The 27,012-nt window shown below is 36.5% G+C and overlaps 1 protein-coding gene across 1 annotated transcript; it reads left to right on the top strand.

The window, feature by feature from the left end:
* Positions 1–27,012, top strand: SYPL1 (synaptophysin like 1). Its single transcript, XM_037057046.1, has 5 exons — positions 1–184; positions 17,407–17,528; positions 18,939–19,146; positions 23,903–24,085; positions 25,471–27,012. The coding sequence occupies exons 1-5, from the start codon at positions 116–118 to the stop codon at positions 25,603–25,605; spliced, it is 717 nt and encodes a 238-aa protein (XP_036912941.1). The 5' UTR covers positions 1–115; the 3' UTR covers positions 25,606–27,012.

Consider the following 27,012-nt stretch of genomic DNA (forward strand, 5'->3'; position numbering starts at 1 on the left):
GCCCCCTGGAGCCCTCCCCGCTCGCCCGTCTTCACCGCCGAACTGCTCTGTCTCGTCGGTCCCCCTCCTCCTCTGCCCCGTAGTCTTGATTGTCTCTCCTTCCTTCCTTCAGAGGATGTCCTCCTTTCAGCTCAATCTCAACCCGCTCAAGGAGCCGCTCGGCTTCATCAAGGTCCTCGAGTGGGTGAGTGTACCCGTACCGGCTCCGGCCCGGCCGGCGCCCTAGGGGAGGAGGCGGGGAGCCCCGGGAGCGGGGGCGCGGCCCTGCTCGCGCTGGCCCCGAAGTCTCCGCCATCCCCGGGACGGGGCCGGAATGGATGGGCGGGGAGGACGCGAGAGGCCGCGGCCTGGGCCCGCACGGGGCGGGGACGCCGCGGTCCGCGTGGAATCAGTAGCTCCTAGGCGGCCTGTGTCCCGGGCGGAGCCGCCCTCCCACACTTAAGCTCACCTCTGGGTGCCCCCAAGGAAGTGGGAGTTCAAATTTCTCTTTGGCTTCTCTGTTTGCCGCAAGGGAAGAGAAAACTTCCTGTTGCAGTCTAACTGAAACCCGGCGGGCGGGAGTCGCACCCCGGGCGGCTGCCTCTGCGCCTCCCGTGAAAAGGGCCGGCCCTTGCCTTTCTGTCCCGTGCTGACTTGAGGCGAAGCTGCTCCCTCGAAAGCTTTTGTAGTTGCGCCTTGTCGAAGTAATTTGAGGAGCCCTTACTTACTAATTTGTTTTAAAGATTAGCTCCAAGTTAAATGGATAAAAATAATCAGTGTGTCAGGGAAGCTGGCGGGGATGGTAGCGGGAGACGCGAGCGGGGGTGGAAAGGTCGTAACAATACGCGTCTTCTCAAGCCGAATCACTTAAACACATGCTAAGAATCGCCATCACTGTTTGTTTTAAGTATTTCCAAGCAACAGCCTGTAATCAGTTTTTAGAATTTTCCTGGGAACACTCAATCATTAACATCAAAGGAGACTTATTAATTCGGCCTTGACAATGATCAAGTCACTTGGAAGAGTTAGGAAATAGACCAGGCACTGCGGACTTTCTTCAGACTGCATGGCCTCATACATACTTTAGTGCTGATTTTCAGGCGCTTATTAGTAGGCAGCTGGCTCGTATCCAGGGTGTAGTGAGCAAAATTTACATTTGATTCTTTAACCCTGTATTTTAGTGATAGAATGGTGAAGAGTAAGAACTTTCGATTTCCTGTTATAAATAACCTACCCAGGATGTTTCTTAAAGTAACACGGAAACTCAGATTCTATCTTTAATGGGTACTCAATCTAATTTCCTACCTACCTTTTCCCTAAGGTTTCACTTGGTATTTTCTGAAAACTGAAATCGTGCCGATTTCACACAAATAACTATTTTAAAGACACATAATTGTGTACATTTAGGGTTCAGTAAACCTAGGTCCAGATTTAAATATAAGTTATTAATTGAATATATAAAAATTTTAAATTGCAAGAGAAAATTTAACTAAGCTAGTCAGTTGCATTGAAGAGTGTAGTTAAATTTATAATTTAAATTTTCCCTTGCACAAAGAGGCAGTCGTTTATATTTGTGTTTATATTATTTGTCTTTATTAAGAAGGTGTAGATTTGACTTTTATCTTAGTATTTTCAAAAGAGCAGTAAATTTGTTAGTGATTATAGTCCTATGTATTTTGGATAATATCCTTTTTAAAGCTTTTTAAGGAAATACTAGTGTTAGTTTGAACTACTTATTACACTGGAGAACCTTTTATGAGAAGATTATTCATTGTTAATGGTGTAGGGAATGTTTATTCAACAAATATTTGAGAATGTATTATACACAGGTGCTGTGCTAAGCACTAGCACACAAACATGAATAAAACATTGTCTTTTCCTCATGAACTGTTAAGACATGCAAACAAACATGAAAATGCCATGTGATAAGTACTATAATAAACGTATAGGCAAGATGTAGTAAGTAAAAGGAAGGAGAAATCAATTGCTTAGAGGAACTAGGGAGAATTTCACAGATGAAATAACGCTTGAAGGATGAGTACTTGTTCACTGGGGAGTGACTTTGCAGACAAAGGGAGTCTTATTTTGAGTGGTGTGAAGGGTTGAAGCAGCATAGCTCTGTTTGAAAGCTTGGAAGTATTTGGGGTTGCCTGCAACATCAACTGGGAGGGAGGGTATGGTTTGAAATGATTCAGAAAGGTTTCAGAGGGCTTGCAGGATAGTTTGTGGAGTTTTTAAAAATCTGCCAATGGTTCTTAAACCTCTGGGCCTTTTCCTTAGGAAAATGTGTGTGTGCAGGGTACATAATTTTGAGAAGTTTATTGGATAGGTTCCATTCAAAACCAGAATTTCTACCATAGGTTGAGGACTCACTCATTTAAGAGTTTTAAACAAGTGAATGATAAGATTACATTTGCCTTTTAGAAATTTTCACTTTGTCAGCATTGTAGGGGATTGAAAACATCATACTTGAAAGGGAGATCTGTTGCTTGAGAAATTATGAGGCCTGAAATTAATTGTAGTGGGAATAAAGAAAAGAAATGTAGAAATTAGAATATATCTATAGGATAAAGAAGAGGGAGGACTGTTAAGATGACTGTCATATTTCTGACTTGGCTTGGTAGTGACACCGCTATCCAAGATAGATCACTAAGAAAAAGAAACAAATTTTCGGTGGAAGATAAATAAGGTTTTGGGTATGTTTGTGGTCTCTTTAGATCATATAAGTGGAGGTACTATATAGACAGATATATTGACCTAGGTTTTAAAAGGTTAATATGACATTCAACAAATGGACATTCAACAAATATCTGCCAACAAAGGAGGGAAGAAATGGTTTGAAAGATGGGGAGAAAACATCATGGCATTAATATTAGAATTTTAAGAAAAGAGTGCTCAACATTATCAGGTACAGCAGAGAAGTTAACTAAAATAAGGGCTAAAATGTACCCTTGGTGTTGGTAATCAAGAGGCTATTGATGGCTTTAGGAAGAGCAGTTTCAATAAAATCAGAAAACAGGGTGGTGGTAAGCTGAACAGATTTGTGTTAAGAAAGTGAAGACAGAGAGAATAAACCACTATTTGATGGAAGATGGGAGAAATTTGGTGGTAACCTGTCTTAAAGATGGGAAAGACTGAATGGGTTTGTGCACTATAGAGAAGAGACTTGGGAGTAGAATTATTGGAGGTTAAAAACAGGCAGAGAGGGGAATGAATGATAAAACAAGATTCTAGAGGAGAAAGGCCCATTGTAGAGATTTTTAAAAATTTTAAAGATTTTATTTATTTTTAGAAAGAGGGAAAGGGAGGGAGAAAGAGGGAGAGAAACATCAATGTGTAGTTGCTTCTCTTGCGCCCCCAACTAGGGACCTGGCCTGCAACCCAGGCATGTTCTCTGACTGGGAATGGAACCAGCAACCCTTTGTTCCCCAGTCCAGTGCTCAATCAACTGAGCCATGCCAGCCAGGGCTGTAGAGATTTTTAAATGTGTTTGGGGTGAAATATTCAAGTTTCAGCTCTGGCCGGTGTGGTTCAGTTGGTTGTAGTATTGTCTGTGAACTAGAAGGTTGTGGGTTCAGTTCCTGGTCAAAAAGCACATGCCTAGGTTGCAAGTTCAGCCCAGTCCAGGCATACGTGAGAGAAACCAATGGCTGTTTCACTCTGGCATCGATGTCTGTCTGTCTGTCTGTCTGTCTGTCTCTCTCTCTCTCTTCCTTCTCTCTCTAAAATCAGTAAGCATGTCCTTGTATTAGGATTTTAGAAAAGCTTCATAAATCACTGATTGGTGTATGTTTGATGCAGGGTTACCCCTAAAAATAGTCAATAAATAAGTTTGAAAACAAATCTAAAATCCAGATAAAGGCTGCTTATCATATAACTAAAAGAATGATTCTCCAAATCAGCTTATTACTAGCAAGGTTCTAGATGATGTTAGGCTTATATATAACCTGATAATATGTACCTTTCAGGGATTACAAATCTGAATGTCTCATAGACATGAAGGCAAGATGCTCAGTAAATATTTATTGGCAGAATAAAAATATAGTTGGTGAAGCAGATGTATCTTCACTTGGTTTCTAAACTGCAACTACCATATTATTTATATATAAAGATAAATATAATTCAAGTTTTTTAAATATATACTTTTAATGTACTCCTGGCCCCTAGGTACAGTGCCTGGCAGTGGCATTGCCTTAGTTCTCTTTGTGTAATTCAGCAAAAATTGAATTTTTGTTACATTTATATGGGACTATCAATACAGGCCTATTGCAGTGATTGAGTTAATATATAAATATGTGAATGATGATAACACAGTTGAACAGTTCTTGGTTTTCTCCAAGACTGAGATACTGTGTTTCTAAAAGACTATACCCGGGGGGGGGCATAGAATTGAGCCCTATATGAGTAACATACATATTTCCTGGTCCTTCAAGATCACTCTTCTCTATTAGATATTTTAAACTTTAGAAATGGCATATTGTATGATCTTCATTTGTCTTCCAACATGTTTTCCTGCCTTGAGCAGCCTATCTTAGTGACAGTATAAAATATAGGTGAGAACAGATGCCCTGCCCTGTGTGGGTGGCTCAGTTGGTTGAGGCCATGTCCTGTACACTAAAAGGTTGCAGATTTGATCACAGATCGGGCATATATGGGAGGCAGCCATCACGTCAATGTCTCAGTCTCTGTCTCTATCCCTCTCCCTCTCCTCTTCTCTTTCTTTCCCTCTCCTCTTCTCCTTCTTTCCCTCTCCTTCCCTTCTGCTCCCTCCTTTCCTCTCTCTCTAAAATAATAAACATATCCTCCAGTGAGGATTTAAAAAAAAGAATAGATGCCGCATGTGTAAGAGTTGAACAAGGAAGTAATAGTCAAGAATTAATTTTATCAAAGTAGCTTTTAAAGTTTTTAATATTTCTGTCAAAAATTTTAATTTGGTTCTTTATATTTAGTTATCCCTACTATTTAGATCAAAGTTTTTCATTAAAATGATATCTTCTTTTAATATTGAACACTGGACTTTTTTGCTGTTATCCTTGCATAAGGTAGACACTGAACAAATGTTTTAGCCCTTAAAGGAATCCAAGTAATATGCTTTTCTAATTCCATACACACAAAATTAGAGAAGAGATACTACTGTTGGAGGAGTACATACGGAATCACAGACTAAAGAACTTGAATGTTAGAGTTATTAACCATCTCTGAATATTTTTGTCAGTGTTGGTCAACTTTATTCTCACTATTAATACGATATTTATTGAGTACAATACATGTGCTGGGGCTTTACCTATATTTTTTCATCTAATCCTCTGACAACTTAATGAGGATTGTTATCCCCATGTTATTGAAGTTTATAGAGAAATTAAATACTTTACCCAGTATCCCATGAATATTAGAATACCCAGGACTCTTTTAACAATCTGTGCTTAGGCATTTTAATAATTTACCTTTGTGTTTCTAATTGGTCTTTTTTTAAAAATATATTTTATTGATTATACCACTACAGCTGTTCTATTCCCCCACCTTCATTCCCCTCCACCTGCACACTCCCTCCCCCACCATTCTCCCCCCCTAGTTTATAACCACGTGTCTCAAGTTCTTTAGATTCTATATTTCCCCCACTATTCTTGCCCTCCCCCCTATCTATTTTCTACCTACCATCTATGCTACTTATTTTCCGTACCTTCTCCCCCTCTTCTCCTCCTCCCTCTCCCCTGTTGCTAACCCTCCATGTGTTCTTCATTTCTATGGTTCCACTCCTGATCTAGCTGTCCTCCTGGTTTGCTTTTGTTTAAGGTGTGGTTGTTAATAACTGTGAGTTTGCTGTCCTTTCACTGTTCATATTTTTCATCTTCTTTTTCTTAGATAAGTCCCTTTAACATTTCATATAATAAGGGCTTGGTGATGATGAACTCCTTGAATTTGACCTTATCTGAGAAGCACTTTATCTGTCCTTCCATTCTAAATGAAAGTTTTGCTGGATAAAGCAATCTTGACTGTAGGTCTTTGGATTTCATGACTTGGAATACTTCTTTCTAGCTCCTCCTTGCCTGTAAGGTCTCATTTGAGAAATCCGCTGACAGTCTGATGAGTACTCCTTTGTAGGTGACTGTCCCCTTATCTCTTGCTGCTTTTAGGATTCTCTCCTTCATTTGAATCTTGTCTAGTATAATTATGATGTGCCTTGGTGTGTTCCTTCTTGGGTCCAACTTCTTTGGGACTCTCTGAGCTTCCTGGATTTCCTGGAAGTCTATTTCCTTTGCCAGACTGGGGAAGTTCTCCTTTATTATTTGTTCAAATAAGTTTTCCACTCATGGCTGTGTCTTTCCCCCTTCTGGTACCCCTATAATCTGGATGTTGGAACGTTTAAAGATGTCCTGGAGGTTCCTAAGCCTCTCCTCATTTTTTTGAATTCTCATTTCTTCATTCCTTTCTGGTTGGATGTTCCATTCTTCCTTCTGGTCCATTCCATTGATTTGAGTCCCAGTTTCCTTTCCATCACTATTTCTTTCCTGGACATCTCCCTTCATTTCAATTAGTTTAGCCTTCATATGTTCCTCTAATTTGTGACTATAATCAACCATTTCTGTGAGCATCCTGATAAACAGTGTCTTGAATTGTGCTTCCGAGAGGCTGGCAATCTGTTGGTCGCTGAGAGTTATTGGCTCTGGGACTTTGAGTTCTTCTTGCGCCATCTTTTGGGCTGTTCGTGCCTGTTCTGTAGCAGGATCGGAGTCCTAGGTGTTCACCAGAGCAGGGCAACTAAGTCGCTGGGTTGTGACATTGTATGTGGGGGCGGGGTCAAAGTGGAACAATGGTGTCCCCTCTGCCACCTCCTGCCTCAGCCCCCACAGGTGGCTGGTGCTGCAGCTGCCACCATCACCTGGGCCCGCGTGTTTCGTCCCACTGCATGCGAGTGCACCACCGCCATTAGCCCTCCACTGGGTTCACCCCCTGGGGCCTGTGTGGTCTGTCTCACTGTGAGTGAATGTGGGACCGCGGTCAGTCTGCCCCACACCCTGACTGGGTCCGGGCTACTTGCGCGCCTAGGTCTGGGGATCTTTTCTGCCCAACCCTGCTCCCCTGCTGGCTCCGCCCCTCTTACCGTCCCGGTTGAATGGTTAGTTGTTGGACTTCCATATAATTCAATTTTCTGTTCTTTGGCTGTGTCTTTGTTCTCCAAACCTTTGTTGTATTCAAATTTGGTTGTGGGAGAAGGCACAGTGTTTCCACCTATGCCTCCATCTTGGCGGAAGTCCCTAATTGGTCTTTTAATAAATTATTGAAATGATTACCAAAAAATTCAAGTTTAGAAAACAAGGTATCTGGAGCAAATATTTTTCTTGTTTGTTAGAAGCATGTTTATAATACAGTCTTAGAACTTAAAATAAGTAGTATCTTCATGATTAATTTATCAAGTGAAATTTTTTTTTGATTTTAAACTTATGCCTTTAAAAACATTACTTTGGGATAAGTTATTATTCAGGAAAATTAGTGTGGAAAACCATAAGAAAACCTGTACTACTTTGAGCATTACATAAATCAATTTCTTTAAACCACTCCAGAAGTACATAATAGTTTATATAAAATATTCAAAGTTTAGTCATCCCAAGTAGACTATAAGATTTTTGCAAACAGGAACCATGTTTTATTCTAATTTTGTGGTTTACAATATGGCACAGAAAGCACCCCAGAAAATATAAACTGTTTTGCAGAGTGGGGGTACATATATGAAATGATGCTTGTTTCATCAATTTGCTTTTTTAGGCTATCAGTCCTAACACAGACTACTTTTTAGAAAACTTGCCTTTGTCAGTGCTGCCATTTGTGTTCATTTCCCTCCCCTATTATGGAAAGGGAAAAGGGATTTCATATAGCATTTTGTGCTTACAAGGATTTTTTACGCTTAAAGCTTGTAAATAGACCTATTGACTCATGCCTTTGCTCTCTGTTTTTACCACCTGGAATCCACTCAGTATTTATACCATGAACACTCTCATAGAGTAGATAGGATGTAATTTTCAGAGACAAAATACATGTGTTGTCACTACTTTCAGAACACACAAACATACAATAGCAATCTGTGATAACAGACTGAAGCTTTCATACAGTGCTTCTCAAACACTCTGATCTGGGAAGTCCTTTATGGTATTAAATATTGTGAACCTGAAGGAGCTTCTGTTTAGGTGGGTTATATCAATCAGTATTTAACATGTTAGAAGTTCAAGCTGATACATTTAAAAACATTTATTTATTTTAAAATAACAATCCTGGCTCTGGCTGGTAAGGCTCAGTGGATTGAGTGCCAGCCTGTGCACCAAATGGTCACCAGTTCAATTCCCAATCAGGGCACATGCCTGGATTGCAGGCCAGATTCTGCCCAGTTGGGGGGCACATGAGAGGCAAGCACACATTGATGTTTCTCTCCCTCTTTCTCCCGCCTCCTCCCCTCTCTTTAAAAATAAATAAAAATATAAATCTTTAAAAAAAAACAATAATAATAAATCACTTGAAAGCTTCAATCACATAATTGGCAACACGTCCTGCCAGTTTTCCTTGAAGTTAAAGGGTCACTTCATTCATTTTTGAGATGAATATCTGCCAGATATCCAAGTCTGAATAGCTATATTTTGCCTGTTACTTATGCTTTCCAGGTAAAATGTAGTTCACCATACAATTCAGTTGTTTAAATACTTCCCTGGAGACAGCCATTATTTTGCTATGCAGTGACCACATTTGTACATCCTATTTCATTAGAGAATATTAAGAAGACTCAAATGTCATGACTTTATAAAATAAAAATTTTTACTGTTTCATCAAAAGTATTTGTAAGTGAAATTGACTTTTTTAAAACTGCAAATGCATAACATTTTGATGCTTTTGCAGATTTTTACCAAAGCCCAGCAGTGTTTTTACCCACCATTATTTCACTTAAGTCAGTGCAAATGCCAGCACAGTGTAAAAGGCAAGTAATTTCTCGGTAATATTGTGAAAATATTTTTGACCTCATGTATTTCGTACAAGGGTCTTGGGTACTTCCAGGGGTCCACAGACCACAACTAAGATTGGTGTAGTCATACAAGGTAAGTGTCATTGGGGACATTGGGGACCAGCAGTGGAACAGAAGATACGGGTGGGAAGAGGACTGTTTCCCAGCTCTGGGAAATAAACCTTACATAGAGCTGAGTTCTTGGAGAAGAGGTACAGCCTCGAAACAGACCTGAATCAATCCACTTGCCAGTTTAGGATCTGGATTTGTGATGGCAAATATTCTCATGTTGTTCTTGGGTGGAGCAGGGGTGCAGGCTTCATTCTAACTTGTGCTGTTTGTGGGCTAGCAGACACAGAAGGCCAGGTAGAAACAATCATAAAACTACCAGACAGGGAAATGACTGTGAAACCACTAGACAGAGGAAGAAAAGGGGACAATAGCAAACTCTCTCACGTTGAGCCTACATCCTAAAATACCCAAAAACTCATGAAGGAAACTATTTTCACCTAAAACTCAATTTATCAGTGGAAACAAATATTACTAGCTTTCTTTGAAATAACAGACTCACCTCAAAACACCCAGCCAAGTCAACGGTCGGGATAGTGATTCACTCCAAAAGGCATAAAAATAATAGAGCAATCTGAAATGATTTTAAAACAAGTATATCTTGATTCCCCAGAGATTTCTGTTTTCATACTCAGGTTAACAGTTTAAGAAAAAAAGGTGACATAAAGATGTTTTCAACATATAGTAAGAGTTAACAAAAAACTTCTCGCTATTTATTTCAGCAGGAGCTCAGGTTTATTTCTGCTCCAGATTCCTAAGGGTTATAGAATTGTACTAACAGTCTGTTTAGAACTTTCTATGATTGTATTTCACAAGCAGAGGGAGATAGTAGAAGGATAAAACTGAAGGACTTTGTAACTGATTTCTTTGTTCAGTGCTCAGTGGAAGTAAACTAAAATACCAGCATCAATAACAAAATGTTTTTAAAAATGAGTATCTTAAGTAAATCCTTCAGGCTTTGACTCATAAAAATAAATACCTTGGCTCTAGGCTCTAATCTTAGTGATGATAAAGGCAAACATGCTGTGATAGTTTATTTTAAATACTAAATGATCATTTGTTTTAGTAAAAGCATGTATTTGGCTTCTTGATCTATTTCTGGAGATTTCAATTATACATTTCATTTTCTTAAACTATAATATAATTTTCCTAGACTAACCCTTGGGCAGAAAGAAATTTAAGCAGATGATAATCAGATTAATGATGAAAGCAAATAGCAGTGAGTACCCTGCAAATAGAAACATATAAAAGACACTCATAAATTAGATGCGTGCTAATGTTCCTCAGCAGAACCCTTAGTGTGTAGAGCAAGGTCTGGCAATAGGTGCAAGGTTTGGGGCTCTGACTGTAGGATAAATAACTCATTGAAAATACTAGGGGTCATCAAACTTTTCTTTTATCATGAATCCCTATCAGTTCATAGACTTATAGACATTAAAATTTATTTTATGCACAAAGCCCCAGTATGCATCTATAAACTAGATGCATATTTTACCATGTGAGTATCTTAAGGTAATTTACCTTGACATACTCAAGGTAAATTTCATTCATATTTTTAAATCTGCACTTCAGAGACTCATTGATTTATTTTTTCCCTGCACCCTCTTGTGATCTGATTAAGTGGAACCTATTTTCACCTTGTTATGTGACTAGTGAATATAGCTCACATAGGGTATTAATGTTTCTGTTTTCTCTTTTGGACGTGAGTTTTTGTATTATTAGTTTAGTTTAATAACTATTATTATTAGTTAAGCTACCAGTTTATCTTGTGAAGGTTTTGTTAAACTCGATCATTTATTCCATAAAGGCACTTGGCCAGGTACATTCACATTGTCATACATGAACACTGAAAGTGAAAGAATAGATGAAGATATCACTGTCTGTCCTTCTATGTTGTGGGACTCTCTATACCTTTAGGACACCCAACATACTGTGCTAACATGTGACTCTGACCTGCAGCCCCAGCATGGGTTTCAGTGATAAATTAATAAAGCTTAAATTCCTTGTGTAAGTCTAAAAGTAGACATAAGGAGGTCAGATATTTTCTTATTGTACATCAGTTAGTACTATAATCTTTTTGGAGAGTAGTCTTCTAGAGAACAAGGCTGTAATATTAACTCTGAAGTTGCAGATCTCTAAATTAGTGAGAGAGCTGTCGTGCTTCTGGTATGCGTCTACTGGGCAGAGAGGTAAGTAAAGTTGTTTCTCTGGTGACTTAAGGTTGTCATAATGAATACGGGACCTTTTTGACCTGAAGAGAAGTTTGTTGTCATCTTGTCCTGGATTCTTACTGTCATTGTACAGGTAGAATTTCATGCCAGCAGTTTCATTCTTCATGGGATAGAGCCAGATGGAAAATGAATTTTGCAAGTGGCAAAGAAATACAGATTAGCATAGCAGTGCTCTTCATTTCAGATTAGTAGATACTAAAGTGCTCATAGAAACCACCCTCATAAAGTACACAAATGAGTGAAACAAGCTTCTCCAAAAAACCAGCAGTATAAGTTAATTGATTCCTTATAAACCCGGACACACATCCTGACAGTTATCAAGGCACTAGAGAAGTGATAATCTGGAAAGCACATGGCCCGACTTGCTTTATTGGACTATGAGTCTGATGTCACCATATCTTCAGTTTCCCTACAGTCAGGAAAAGCAGGATATCCAAATTTTTCTGTACAGTGTGCTGATATTAAAATATTGACAACAAACTCAAATTTTTTATGAATCCTGGAAAGACCACATAAATATATTCTGTAGGCCAGGCTTCACCCAGTATATCACTTCAAATCTAAATAAAAATAGAATGGGAGAGGTGAGATAACTGAATAATTTACCTTCGGATTGTTTTGCCCTCCATTTAATAAAAGTGTGTACTTTGTCCTTTTTTTCCGTAAGATAAGAACCTGAATTGCAAATGTGACATTTATCCTCCTAACAAAGAAGTAGCTTCAAAATGATGGCTATGTAAAACTCAAAATATGATTTTATTTGTAGATCATTGGAAGTTGACCTTTTTCTTTAATTAAATAGTTTTTTTATGTGCATTTTATATGTGCCCAGCATTCTGCCAGGGAGGCACCAAAAATCCTGTGTAAGACCAAGTGCAAAGACAAGTCAATCTGTCAAGAGAAAGATAAACACATAGTTTGGGGGGGAAAAAACAACAAGTTGTAGTACAGTATGCCATTCACTGATTTTTGTATTAAGTGGGAGGCTAGTTTTTATTATTTTTGTGTTGGAGTTGGTTTTTCTTTTACAAAGCAAGATACACAAGAGAAATGCTTAGGGTAGAATTCATGACCCAAGTCTATGGCAGACCAAGAAGACAGAATAGTTCTACCACACAAAATTGGGTAGCATCTTAAAAGATGAGCCAAGTAGAGCAAGGGGGTAGGGCAGTTCCTGACAGAAGAAACATGTACAGCCAAGACATAAACACGTTGTGTGTTTCAGGAATAATAAGTAGTACAGTGTGACAGTGTACAGTACCTGGCAGGGAATATAGTGTACATAAATCTGGAAAGATAGAGTTGAGACTACCTCAGCCATACTTCTTATACCAAATTAAGAAGTTGTGGTTTTTCTTTTCCTTTTCTGAAATTAGGTGTGGAAAGTCATTGAGGAAATTCCTTTAAACAGAGGGATGACATGACTAGATTTTTACTTCAGTATGACATCACTAAAGGAGCTTTGCCCAGTAGAGACACAATGCAAACTACAAATGCAAGCAACATAGTATTTTAAGCGTTCTACTAGCCACACTAAAAAAGTGAAAAGAAACAGGTGAGATTAGTTTTAATTATATATTTTACTAAACCAAGTATATCCAAAATATTGTTTCAACAACTAATCAGTATAAATGGATATACTGATTGCTAAATATACAGATTGCTAAATCTGTGTAATCCTTTATATATTTTACATTTACAGCCATCTCAATTCAGACTGTTTATAGCCACATGTGGCTTGTGATGACCTTACTAGACACTGCAGCTTTTGAGCACACACTATAGAAGATGAATGATGATAAGAATGAGATTAGAAATGAGAGGAAGAATCTTTTGGGTTAGTCCCAGTGAAAAATGGTGAGGGCCTGAACAAAAATAGTGGTGGGAGTGATGAGGACAAGTAAACAGAGCTTTTAAAAGAGTAGCATCGTGCTGTTGTATCTGCAACATTTTGCCCTGAACATGTGGTTTCTACGATTCCTCTGTGTTGAGGTGAGCAGCTGTGGTTCGTATGTCTTCGTTGCTATGTAACTTCCCATCCTAAGAGTATACTAACATGTTTTATTCATTTTCCTATTGCTCCCCCTTTTCCCATATTTTGATATTATAAACAATGTTCATGAATATTCTTATGCATGTGCTGTAGTATTCATAAGCAAGAGTTTCTCTTAGATCTAAGTGGACACTAATCCATTGTGACATTATTGCAAATACCTTTACCTAGTTTGTAGCTTGTTTTATGTTCAAAAGCTGACTTTTTATTTTAAAAAAGTTGTTTTTGTAATTGGGTTTAACAAGCTTTAAGCATAATGCATTTTTTTTTTAATCTTAAGAGATTCTTTTCTTCTCTGTGGTCACAGATATTCTTTTATATTGTCTTTAAATTTTTTAAAGACTTTTTACATTTAAGTATCTAGTCCATCCGGATCATTTATTGAACAGTCCTTCTTTGTATTAATTATCTATTGCTACATAGCAAATTACCTTACACTTAGCATTTAAAATAATAGACATTTATTATCATCATTTCTGTGGGTCAGTAATATAGGAGCAGCTTAGCTGAGTGATTCTGGCTCAGCGTCTCCCACGAGGTTGCAGTCAAAATCCTGCACTCCTTTCCTTGGTGATCTGTCTGCAGTGCCAGCTCAGTTAGATATAATTTGTCCGTGCACACAAGTCTGTTTCTGGCCTCTTCTGTTCTTACAGAAGGGCTGTACTTACCCTTTCTTGTAATGATGTGAGATGATGCACTGTATACGTGAGAAATGAAGTGAGGTGAAAGACTTAGGCATTGTGATGTAATCTGAGGCTGTTGATCTTCTGACCATGTGTTACAAGTACTTTAAGGCTTCTCTTCAACATTCAAATTGCCAGCATCACCACTCTTGAGTTTTGGGGCCATTGTTAAGTAAAATAAGGGTTATTTGAACACTGTCTTACTGTGATACCAGAATCTGAGAACCAATTAGGCTAATAGGTGACCCATGGATAGGTAGCAGATACAGTGAGAATACCCTGAACAGAGAGAATTATGCACATCCCAGGCAGAGTGTGATGGCACAAGATTTCATCACAGTACTTAGAATGGCGTGCAATTTAAAAAGTATGAATTGGGAACTTCCGCCAAGATGGAGGCATAGGTGGAAACACTGTGCCTTCTCCCACAACCAAGTTTGAATACAACTAAGGTTTGGAGAACAAAGACACAGCCAAAAGACAGAAAATTGAATTATATGGAAGTCCGACTACATCTAACCGTTCAACAGGGACGGTAAGAGGGGCGGAGCCAGCAGCGGAGCAGGGTTGGGCAGGACAGATCCGCCGACCTAGGTACGCAGGCAGCCCGGAACCAGTTGGGGTGCGGGGCAGACTGACCGAGGTCGCACATTCGAGCACAGTGAGACGGACCACACAGGCCCCAGGGGGCGAGGGCTGACGGTGGTGGCACACTCGCGTTCAGTGGGACAAACCAAGTGGGCCCAGTGACAGTGGCAGCTGCGGCGCCAGTGGGGGCCGCCGCGGCAGACGGCAGACAGCAGGCCATTGTTCCTCTTTGACCCCGCCCCCACATACAATGTCACAACCCAGCGACTTAGTTGCCCTGCTCTAGTGAACACCTTAGGACTCCGATCCTGCTACAGAACAGGCACGAACAGCCCAAAAGATGGCGCAAGAAGAACTCAAAGTCCCAGAGCCAATAACTCTCAGCGACCAAGAAATTGCCAGCCTCTCAGAAACACAATTCAAGACACTGTTTATCAGGATGCTCACAGAAATGGTTGATTATAGTCACAAATTAGAGGAACATATGAAAGGTAAACTAATTGAAATGAAGGGAGATGTCCAGGAAAGAAATAGTGATGGAAAGGAAACTGGAACTCAAATCAATGGAATGGACCAGAAGGAAGAATGGAACATCCAACCAGAAAGGAATGAAGAAATGAGAATTCAAAAAAATGAGGAGAGGCTTAGGAACCTCAGCATAGAGGATGGGTAGAAAATAGATAGGGGGGAGGGCAAGAATAGTGGGGGAAATATAGAATCTAAAGAACTTGAGACACGTGGTTATAAACTAAGGGGGGGAGAATGGTGGGGGGGAGTATGTGGGTGGAGGGGAATGAAGGGGGGGAATAGAACAACTGTAATGGTATAATCAATAAAATATATTTAAAAATAAATAAATAAAACGTATGAATTGTTTATTTATGGAATTTTCTATTTAATGTTTTCTTACTGAGTTTGGCAAATGGGTAAGGGTAGGCTACTTTATTCCAGACAGAGAGAATAGCCATTACAAAGGCTCCGGAGGAAGAGTTTCTCCTACATCTTTAAGGAATAGTAAGAAAACCATTTTATGTAAAGAGTTTTGGCAGGGGAAAGGTAGCAACACGAGGTCAGAAATATTAAGGGAGGAATGGGTCTTGTTGTAGACCATTTATGAACTTTGGTTTTTATTCAGAGGCAACTCAGAAGGTATTGAAGAGTTTTGAGCAGAGGATAGAATTTTCTGTCTTATATTTTTAAAAATTACTCTGGCTAATATATTGATAATAGACTGAAGCAGTGGCAAGGACAGAAGCTGGATCAATTTAGAAGGCTTTCAATGTATAATTTAGGCAAGAAGCAGTAGTGGTTTAGAACAGGATGTTGTGACGGTGGTAAGAAGTGATCTGATTATATATATGTGTGTGTGTGTGTGTATATATATATTTTGTTTTGTTTTGTTTTGTTTTTGTTTGTTTTTGTTTTTAATCCTCACCCAAGGAGCCCTAACTGGTATGGCTCAGTTGGTTGGGTGTTGTCCTGCAAAGTGACAGGTAGCTAGCTGGTTGAATTCCTGGTCAGGGCACATGCCTGGGTTGCGGGTTTAGTCCCTAGTTGGGGCATGTACTAGAGGCAGCTTGTTGATGTTTCTCTCACATTGATGTGTTTCTCCCCCTCTTTCTCCCTCTCTTCTAAAAATAAATAAATAAAAAGTTTAAAAAACCCTCACACAAAGATATGTTTTATTGATTTTAGAGAGGGTAAGGGAGAGAAAAGCATCGATCATTTGCCTCCCATAGGCACCCCAACCCATGATCAAACCCGCAACCTAGGTATGTGCCCTGACCAGGAATCGAACTCACAACCTTTTGTTGTATGTGACGATACTCCAACCAACTGAGCCAGCTGGAGCCCAAGTATATTTTTAAATAGAGAATAGAGCCATCAGCATTTGCTGAAAGATTGATCTCTTGGTCACTATATCATATCTGGGTTTCTTGTGGTGTGTTTTGTGTTTTGTTTTATAGAAAATTTAGAAGATACAAATAGAAAAAGGAATTAACTTCTGGCTTCTGTTCAGAAGTTACCACCGTTAAAATTTTGATGCATAACCTTTCTAGTTTTTGTTGCATGTAAATGCAGAAATGTAGACACACACACAATGCATTGTTTAAACAAACTTTATATGTAATGAACATTTTTCTGTATCATTAGCTATTCCCTAACACGTTAATGACTATACAATGTTTCATTGTATGAGTGACTTATAATTTATTTGGTTCCCCGTCAACATTTAGGGTGCTTCCAATTTTTTTGTTATGGATGACATTTGAGAGAGCATCATTACTTTTGTGTGTGTGTGTGTGGCATGATTACAGAAACAAATCTCCAGCTACTTTTTGAAATATGGGATACCCACAATGAGACCTCATAGGCTCATGAAATAGCATCCCTTTTTGGCATAGTGTCTTGGCTTTAAAAGTTACCTTTTTATTACAAATAAAAATATCTCCAATTTACTCATTTTGATTTTGATAGTAATAAATAAGACTTCTTCTGAATTTCATACTAATATTTAGTATGTACATGTGGAGTATGAGCAAATGAATTTTTATGCGGGCTGGTATACTAATTTCTATATTATATTCAGGGGAAAATAAAATCACATTTGTTGAACGTTGCAAGTAAATTTTTAAATGTTTTCCACGACCTACCTTTGAATTTGTATTTAAGAATTTTCATATTTTCTGTAATATGTATTTCTATAATGTTAAGTGATCCAGTTTTTAACAGTAATTTAAGTTTTAATGACCCATGTTTTGAGTGTAATAATGCTTCTCCTCCCTCCCTGCCTTTCATTTGTCTTACTTTGATTAGGTTTCTGCTATCTTTGCTTTTGCCACCTGTGGAGGTTATAAGGGCAAAACAGAAATTCTCGTGAAATGTCCTACAAGTCCTGAGAATAAAACAGTTACAGCTACTTTCGCTTATCCATTCAGGTGAGTTGTTTGTTTGTTTGTATGGTTTAACAACTCTTTTTACTTTCATATTGACTTTTTAAGATTTCCAGCAATTAATCTTGGGGATAGAAAGTTTTAAATTGCACCCTCATTTGTGGATAGTGATCATTGCTACTCAAACACCGTGGTACATAGACCAGTGCCTGTCTGCAAACTAATTTCCTGGTCTGTGGTGAAATAAGTATAGAAAACAGGAGTAAGCATTTAGAAACTATTATTTGACATTTTTATTCTGTCATTCTTCAGTGGACTAGAAATGCAAAAACAAAGCAGAAACTGCCCTATCACCATAGTGTGAAAAACCATGATGTGAAAGCAAACACAGCTTACTAAAACTCCAGATTTCTCATGTGTTTGCTATTCCTAAATAATAGTGTTCTTGATGTAGTTTTAGGACATGAATTTATTATGTGAAGTGACTTCCTTTGCTTTTATTAGCATAAAACTTTATTTTCTTTCTCTCAAATTAAACCAAATATTATGTTTTTGTGAATTCTTCTGTTCGACTTTAATATGCATTGAACAGTTTATTGAATATGTCCTGTGTTTAATTAAGCCAGGGTATAAAGCCTCTTTCACTTACGAACTACTTACTCGACCTTCTAGGACTCAATTTTTCTGTCCAATATATTGAAAATTACCTTTTAAGGTTGTTTGATGATTAAATGAAATCTTACATTAAAGATACAGTAGGTAGTAAATGCTTAGTATTATTGCCTCTCCATTTCCCAACCCTTCTCTAATAAATTTCTTGTACAAGGAACTGTTACTGCATCTTTAGGAATAAGTGCTCTTGTGATTTATGGATAGGGAAGATTAAAAGACAGTGTGAAGTTAGTGAGTAATTAAATCCAGGGTTAAAATGTGAATTATTATAATTGGCTCTCCTGATGCTAGTCATATAGACTCTGTCTCCTAGAATGGAATGTCATGTCTCAAATTGTAAATTATTTTGCATTAGCCCTCTTAATCTGTTAAAATTTTATTACAGGAAGATAGCATCTGGGTTTGTAAGTATTTAAATTCTGTCTATTCAGCTTATCACAAATCAATTACCAGGTGTAATTTACAATTTATGTATGATTTATGAATGTTTTAATTTACTTAAATATTTTAATTTTTCTTTTTTTCAAAAGGAAAGTGTTTTTGATATGCAGGGTGGGCCAAAAATAGTTTTACACTTGTGAGTACACGAAACACAGTTTATTCTTGTATTATTGTTTGCTAATTATTGTATTATTTTTCATGGAGACAACTGGACACCTCCTTTGCCCACCCTGTTTTAGGGGAGTACTTTTTGAAATGTCATTTCAATACTCTGTCTACATATTTCTGTCTCTGCTGGGAACGTCCAGGTAATTAATAAATTTGTTTGAACCTTTTTAATAGGTTGAATCAAGCATCATTTCAGGCACCTCCAAGTGTAAATGTGTGTGATACAGATTGGAAACATTATTTCCTTATTGGAGATTACTCTTCTTCTGCACAGTTCTACGTTACATTCGCAGTCTTTATTTTCCTGTACTGCATTGCTGCTCTTCTGGTCTATGTTGGTTACATAAACATGTATCGGGACAATCGAAAACTTCCCATGATTGTAAGTAATTACTTTCTTTTTATACAAGAATAATTTGTATGAGATAAATATACACTATACTTGTAGTAAAATACAGAGGTCCTTACGCTGGAAATAAAAATTCTTGGCATAAGCTAGTTCAGTGTATTTTGACCTGTTTGCCATGAGCTTTTTCCTGTTGTCATGTTTAAGTCAATTTTTTTTAGCATGTTTTCAGTACTCTTTCTGTACTCTGGTCTAAATTTTTTTATTTAAAATGTGATCCAGATAATTCTCTGAGAATTAAAGAATTCAGCATTAGTGGTATTCATGAGCTAACTTGGAGACTTTAGATGGTTTTCACTGGGGGAAAATTCAAATATGTGATAAAGCATACTAGGTTGGTTGTAAGCAGCAGAGAAAAATAAGTAGAATTGCTACCCATACTAGTAGTCTCATAACTGTGTTACTAATTCTTACCTTTTTTTCTCCCTTCTCAAAGACCCTCTACAGTGTCTTATTGAGGTTAAGACTCAGGAATCAGTAGACCACTGCCCACAACTCAAATCTAATTCATTGTTTGTTGTTGTTTTAATATTTTATTTATTGATTTTAGAGGAGGGGAGAGAGAGAGAGAGACATTGATTTCTTGTTCCACTTATTGATGCATTCATTGGTTGATAATTGTATGTATCCTGACTGGGGATTGAATCTGCAGCCTTGGCCTATCTGGTAGATGCTCTAAGCAACTGAGCTATATCCAACAAAGTCCTGATGGTTTTGCTTTTTTAAAATGTTTTTTTAGAACATGGCTACATTTCATTATTTACATAATTGTCTATGACTGCTTTCATGCTACAGTAGCAAAGTTAGGTAGTTGTAATACAGGTAAAAAATACCCACTGTCTGGAATTTTTCAGGAAAAGTTTGCTGACTCATGGACTCAATTTCTTAATTTAAAAACTAATCCCGATAATTCTGTAAGAATTGTAGAATTCATCATTAGTGGTATTCATGAGCTAATTTGGAGACTTTAGATGGCAACAAGAATTTGGATTTGAAGGCCTAGCACCTTTCCTGGCTTCAAATAATCTCTAATATTTAGTTTGTAGAATCTGCCCTGGATTATTGGTTGAAGATTATTATTGAAAGGTAGTCTATGGGTTTAAGCTGGACCTCCACTACAGAAAAATAAGTATGAAGGCACTATTAGTGTTACTGACTTGAAAGGAGAGCAAAGGTGTTACTGGTCATCTCTGGTTATTTATGAAGCAAATTATCTAATAAGATAACAGGTTTTATTTATTATTTATTTTTTATTTTTGCTGCCTGGATCATAAGAATACAAATGGTAAGTAAGGAGTAAAACAGTCTTTTTTTATCCATATTTATTTTATTTCTTATATCTGAGAAGAGATTCTTAAACCTAACTGTTTCATAAAATATTTCTTGGTACTTAGGTGCCTTTCAAAAAAATTAGACATTACTTATTTGGAATACTTAATCAATAAAAATTATTTATTAGAAATCTCTAACTTTTGGGCGTTAAAGCCTTATCTAAAAAGAAACTATGATGATTCTCAATAATTTAAATTCTAAATGAAGACATTTCTTGCCTTATGTCATTATCTCAACAAATTTTAAGTTAAATTTATTAGTGATTCTTATATTTCTTATATTTTGCTTTGTAAGCTTTAAAATGACTACCCTTTTAAAAGTGGCATTCAAATCTATTTTTTTGTACATGGTTTTTCTGTCTAATAAAACTATAAAACTGATCTACTTGCATCATTCAAAAAGTTCAGTCATTTTCACCTCAGAGTGATCAAATAGTGGTCCTATAGAGAAAGAATCCAGAATTAGTTCCTTAAGTGGTTTTTATTCATATAATATTGGGTTGGCCAAAACATTTGTTTTTTTGTAAGATGGCTCTCGTAGTGTTTAGTTGTCTTTTACCTCATTTGAAACAATTTTGTTGGATTGTATTGTGACAGCTGTCATCACTGTGCATTTTAAAACAATCAAAATCAGTGAATTTTTGTGTAGACATTTTAGTATTAAAGATGGAAGAAAATACTTGACATTTTCAGTATATTGTGCTTTATTATTTCAAGAAAAGTAAAAACGCAACTGAAAAACAAAAAAAAAGAGATTTGTATAGTGTGTGGAGAAGGTGCTGTGACTGATCGAACTTGTCCAAAGTGGTTTGCAAGGTTTCGTGCTGGAGATACCTTGCTAGACGATGATCCATAGTCCAGGTAGACCAGTTGAAGTTGGTAGCAATCAAATTGAGACTTTAATTGGGAACAATCAACGTTATACAACGCAGGAGATGGCCGACATACTCAAAATATCCAGATCAATAAAGTTATTGGTGAAAATGAAATGTCTTTTATTTTACAGAAAAAACTACCCAGACCTTTTGGGCAACCTGATATAAAATAGATGCTTCTTGTCTGTAAAAGTTCAGCTTCTAAATTAAATTTTGAATTCTGATTTTTGGCTCTCCTGATGAGAGCCAAATTTGAACATAGAAATGTAAAGTTTTCTTGAGATACCCAAATTTTTAAATATAGCTAGATATGACATATTTATTTTAAAGTACTGTTTGTTAATGAGGATAGGATATATGTTTTTAGCAGAGTTCTCAATTCTCTGCTAAGGTGTTTCTAAGACCTTTTCAATTATGATATTTTATATCAACTTAGTTCCCTTTTTTAAGTAAATGTAGTACTTTTCTGTGTTAAATAGCAGGAGCTTAAGGGCTCTAGGCCATATGGAGAGTCAGAAATATTGTAAAACAAAATCAAACAAAGATAGGTTGTCTCAAATCCTAAAACTCTGTTATTAATCATGTTCTTGATTATTGGTAGGACTAGGGCTGCCACAGGCAGCTGCAGGTTGTAAACTGCAGAACTCCAGGCATGCGTGGTGCATCTTTACTGGAGTTCTGAGTAGGACAAAGGCTATCTTCAGAGCCCCATATTTCTCCCACTTCTCACCCTAGGGTTACTTTGTGCATCATTTTGAGAAAAGTTTTTGAAGTCTGAGAATGTGGTGCCTTAAGCCATCAGCAAAATAGATTTAAAGAGCATAATCACGATGGGGAAAAACGGCATTATTTTTAATTACAAATTTGGAGGGAAGAAACCTGAAAATTAAGATGATTTGATATATGTTAGTCAAAGCTGTAAACTTTAGTTCAGAGATACCATTTTAACATATAATAACCTCATATACACTATTTATCAGTTCTCCAAAAGGCATTGTATTTCTAGCAAGTGTTTAGGCAATAAACACAAAAGTACCTGCCACAAAAGTACAGCAGCAAAAAGGAAAGGACTTCCTTATTGCAAAAATTTAAGCTGTAGTGTTTCTGTCCTTTTCTCTTTGATCTGCATTTTTAAGAGGTCCTGTAACAGTGGAGAGTTCAAATGCAAAATGCAAGTACTTTCCATGTTCGTCATTAATTATATTGTTTTTGGTTACCTAATCAAGATTTTTATTCAGTGTCATCTTGGCCAGGTAGACAATCTATACATAACACAGTTTCTATATCTCCTAAGTAGTCATTGGTGTTTATCCTAAATAAATAAGAGCTGGCTGGCAAAACTAGATAAAAAGTAATCAGACTCATTTTAAGAACAAAACACTTCTGCGCTAAGCTCCAGAGCCCATTCTTGAGCTTGGAGAGAGTTTTGCTGCAGTTGTATACAAACTCATAGCCTTGCATGTAGCTTAATATATAAAAAACATTAAAAGATACAAATTTTACATTATTTCCACTTTGATCATTAAAGGAAGATCAAACAAGTTGGAATTTATACTTTATATTATAACAAGTGCATATTTTAAAAAGTGGCTTTTAGATCTTTGTAACAATACTAGTTGACAAAATTTTAGTTTTCCAACAGAATAGGTAAAAGAGTAATTTTTTTCCTTATTCATGTTAGTAAAATAAAAAAACTATCTAAAATGTTAAAAGCTTCAGTCCTATTTTTAGAAATGTAAGAAGTAGCAAAGATTTAGTAGAAAATTACTAGGGTAAGGTATTTTCAGAGAGATTTCTTTCTTGTTCTTTCTTATTATAATGAGCGTTCTTAAAATTTTGTGATCATGAATCAAACAGAAGCCTTCTGGATATGTGCTTTTCACCATTTCATTGTCTGTATCACAGAGAATTAAATTTAACTGAAGTTAGTTTTGCTAGAACAATATGAAAAAGCAGGAGAAGGGTAAGGGAGCAAAGAGTATATGCAAGGGATGTAAGGAAGGACCTTAGAATATACTAAGTTAAGGAGGGAAATGAGAGCGGATGTGAGATTGAGAGACAGTGAACAAGTGGTAAGATCAGATTGTAGGTCTTGATGGGGTCAAGAGGTATTTGTGAGGTTGGGGTGCCAGAGGGAGGGAGCCAGAAAGAGGAGTGAGATCACTGAAGTAGAGATTAAGGAAGGACAGTTATTGGTGATAGCAGGGTCTAAAGTATGAGCGTGGGAGTGAGTGGTTCAGGTATGATTGTGTAAGGGCTATGTAAAACCTTGACTTCTAGTGTAAATATCTTTTACTCCTAAAGAGATGATTAAGTCTTACTTTGTGTTGTAGCTCAGGATTTGGCTAGTGATAATACACAGCAATGTTTATGATGTTGACTATGCCCTTTTCTATAAAGTGTATCATGAAGACTGTTTCTCAGTACCATGGGATTCAATGTAATCTCATTTCCTTCATTATAGGTTTAGATTTAGTATTTTTAAATTAACTATTCATTATTAATTCACACTTCTTTCTACTTTAGGACTTTATCATTACTCTTGTTGCCACTTTCTTGTGGCTGGTGAGCACTTCAGCCTGGGCAAAAGCTCTTACAGATATTAAAGTAGCTACTGGTCACAATATTGTCCAGGAACTCAAACCCTGCCAAAAAGTGATGTGTTATTTTGGCTCTGTGACTAGTATGGGATCCCTAAATGTATCTGTGGTATGTATGCAGTATTTATAAAATATTTTATTTTACTTATTTGAAAAACCTTACTAGTAATTTAAGAAAACAACAGCTTTTAATGATTTCTGGGTGTGTTGGTTTTTATTTTTACTAAACAGTCAGAATCCTGGTCACTCTATAATCTTTATAACAACAAAGAAAAGTTTTTTAAAATTAGGAAACAGGTTTGAATAAGATTATATTTGAGTCTTTCTTTTCATTGAAATTGACTAGATAAGACTTTTACCTGAAAGGTACTCTATATGCTGGCATTACACTAAGGACATTAGACTTATATGTTAAATTATCCAACAATCCTAAGAGGAATGCAGGAGGTGGTGTTATTATCTTCATTTTTACAGCTGGGAAACAAATGTAGCTCATATTACTTTATCCAAGTGGACACAACTAGTAACTCAGCAAGCCAAGGTTTGAACCACATCTGACTTGAGAGCTTGTTCTCTAATTGGACTCACTCTGAGTCTATGAAAATAATAATTTTTATGATTTCTTAAATCACCTAAAAAGTTAGGTCTGCATAAATGTATGTGTTCTTTAGTCCTCTATTCTACCAAAACACTTATAAATGTATTATTAAATATAATATTAAAGGAGAGAATATATTATATTTAAGGAGATCTTGTGTCTTTTCCAGAAAGTCTTGGGTAAAATCAGCACTGCCTTATAAACTAATTTAGCCATATTTTTGCTTTATAACTTTGTAATTGAAAAGTCAGTTTTTAATAGTTTACTGATGATATCTGAGATGGACAGTTTCAGAAATTTTCTATAGACAAATATGCAAAAAGATATAAAATGTTTGGCCTACAGAAGGCCAACTAGATGATAGTTTAAAGCTTCTTATCTTACTCTCTGTTTTTTTATAAATCTAAGAATATATTACATTTCTTGTCTTTAGAAAAAACTGTGAAAATAAGGTAGCTTCAATTTATCCATCTCTGAGACTTTCCTCTTGTCAGATTTATAGCTGGGAAGACTAGTTTCTTTTAGGTTGACTAATGTGAGATGTGAAATAAAGTTCTTCTGACTCCTTTCCTGGCTGCAGCTGTTGGAGTAGAAAAGATGGTAGGTAATATAGGCAGGTAAAGTGAGGAAATAGGAAATATAAAACCACCAGTCATGGTTTTATGTATTACAGATTTAGAGATTTACCTTTATTTCATTGGGAATAAGTCATTATATATCTGAATTTGATATTGAAATGTAAAGTCTTCCTTTTTTATTCTACTTCGTATGTAGTTTAAGCTTTAAATGAAATAATGATATACTGCCTAGAAATGTTAAATATTTAAAGGAAAACTAAGATAGCTATGATTTTTAAGAAGATATTAGACCTTCATGTTTATTTTTCTCTTTCTTAGATCTTTGGCTTTCTGAATATGATACTTTGGGGAGGAAATGCATGGTTTGTGTACAAGGAGACCAGCTTACACAGTCCATCAAATACTTCTGCTTCCCACAACCAAGGAGGTATTCCACCTCCTTCCGGAATATAATTACAGGGAGAAATACACTGTATGAAATGTACATCTATACTATGACCTGTTGCCAACATCTTGAGACACACTATTTGTTTCTAATAAAAGTAATGACTTTTTCAGTAAATTGGTGGGTTTAAAATTTTGCTGCTTTTTTTACATAAAGCCTGTGCCTTTCCTAGAAATTTAAGGTGTAAATGTATTCTCACATGTAAATCTAAAAATTCAGGGGCCTATTATGAGGTGATACATTTTTAAATGAACATTAATTTCATCACTAGGTTGTTTACATCTTAAGCCTTGAAATATATGTTCATTCAGAAAAGACTTAATTATCATAATAGGAAGAAAGTCTCTATTTGGAATATACACTACTGTCAGTTTGTACAGATTATATAGCTGTGACCTATCTGGTTAAGAAAGTCTTGATTACATAAATCATATTTAGAAATAAACATTTAGTTCATAATTCCAGAATTTATATCTGAACATTGTTTATGTGTTATGAAAGCTTTTAATTGCAGAGACTGTGTGTGTTACTTCTGTTTTTCTATTAAGGACCTTCAGTACTTAATAGATATGCTAAAGTGTTTTGGGAGTGGGGATTGAAAATTTCTAATAGATTTATAGTTAATTTAGTAATTCTGTCACATGAGATGTAAACTTCCATTATGCTGAGTGTTTAATGTAATAGAGTTGCTATATAAGAAGAAATAACATGGTTCAACTAGATACTTTGATATATATGGGCATTACTCTTAGTGATATTTGTTTGCTATCCTTGGTTGCTTGTACCACTTAAGTTTAGGATGAGACCTGTTCTTCTTGAAAGTAGGATGAAATAACCCGAGTTTTTTTTTGTTTTTTTTTTTTTTTTTTTTTTTTTTGAAGACCCTACTCGTAAGTTTAAAAAATTAAGATTGCCTTTTACTTTTGGAACATTTTAACACTTAGTTTCAATGAAGTTGGTATTTTGAATTTATATTGATATTGCGAATATAAATGCAACTCAGATTTCATGTTTCTTAATGTTTATTCTTATATCACAAATGAATGATTAAGGAATTGTGTATTATAAACAAGGAACCTTTGATATTTTTAATCTGATTGCCATTGAGGTTGGTGATTTTTCTTTCTATTTATTGGCCACTTACGTTTATCTTATTCTGTATTACCTGCTCGTCTTCATGGTTTGTGCTTTTTGTGTCTGTAGGTATATTCTGAATTCAGGGCTTATTCACATTCTGCTTCTTAATCTTTTTATTGTACAGGGCCAGATTTCCTATTCTGACCACTTGATTGTTTATTTGTGAAGCACACCTTGCTATTGCCTTATTTCTGTTGATTTTATTCATGACAAGAATTGTCAGTATTGAGAATATCTATTATGCAACCAACTTAATAAAGAAGTTAAAAGAAAGAGTG

The sequence above is a fragment of the Sturnira hondurensis genome, unplaced genomic scaffold, assembly GCF_014824575.4.
Source record: "Sturnira hondurensis isolate 20B ecotype Veracruz unplaced genomic scaffold, ASM1482457v3 Scaffold0009314, whole genome shotgun sequence".
In the NCBI taxonomy this organism is placed as follows: Eukaryota; Metazoa; Chordata; class Mammalia; order Chiroptera; family Phyllostomidae; genus Sturnira; species Sturnira hondurensis.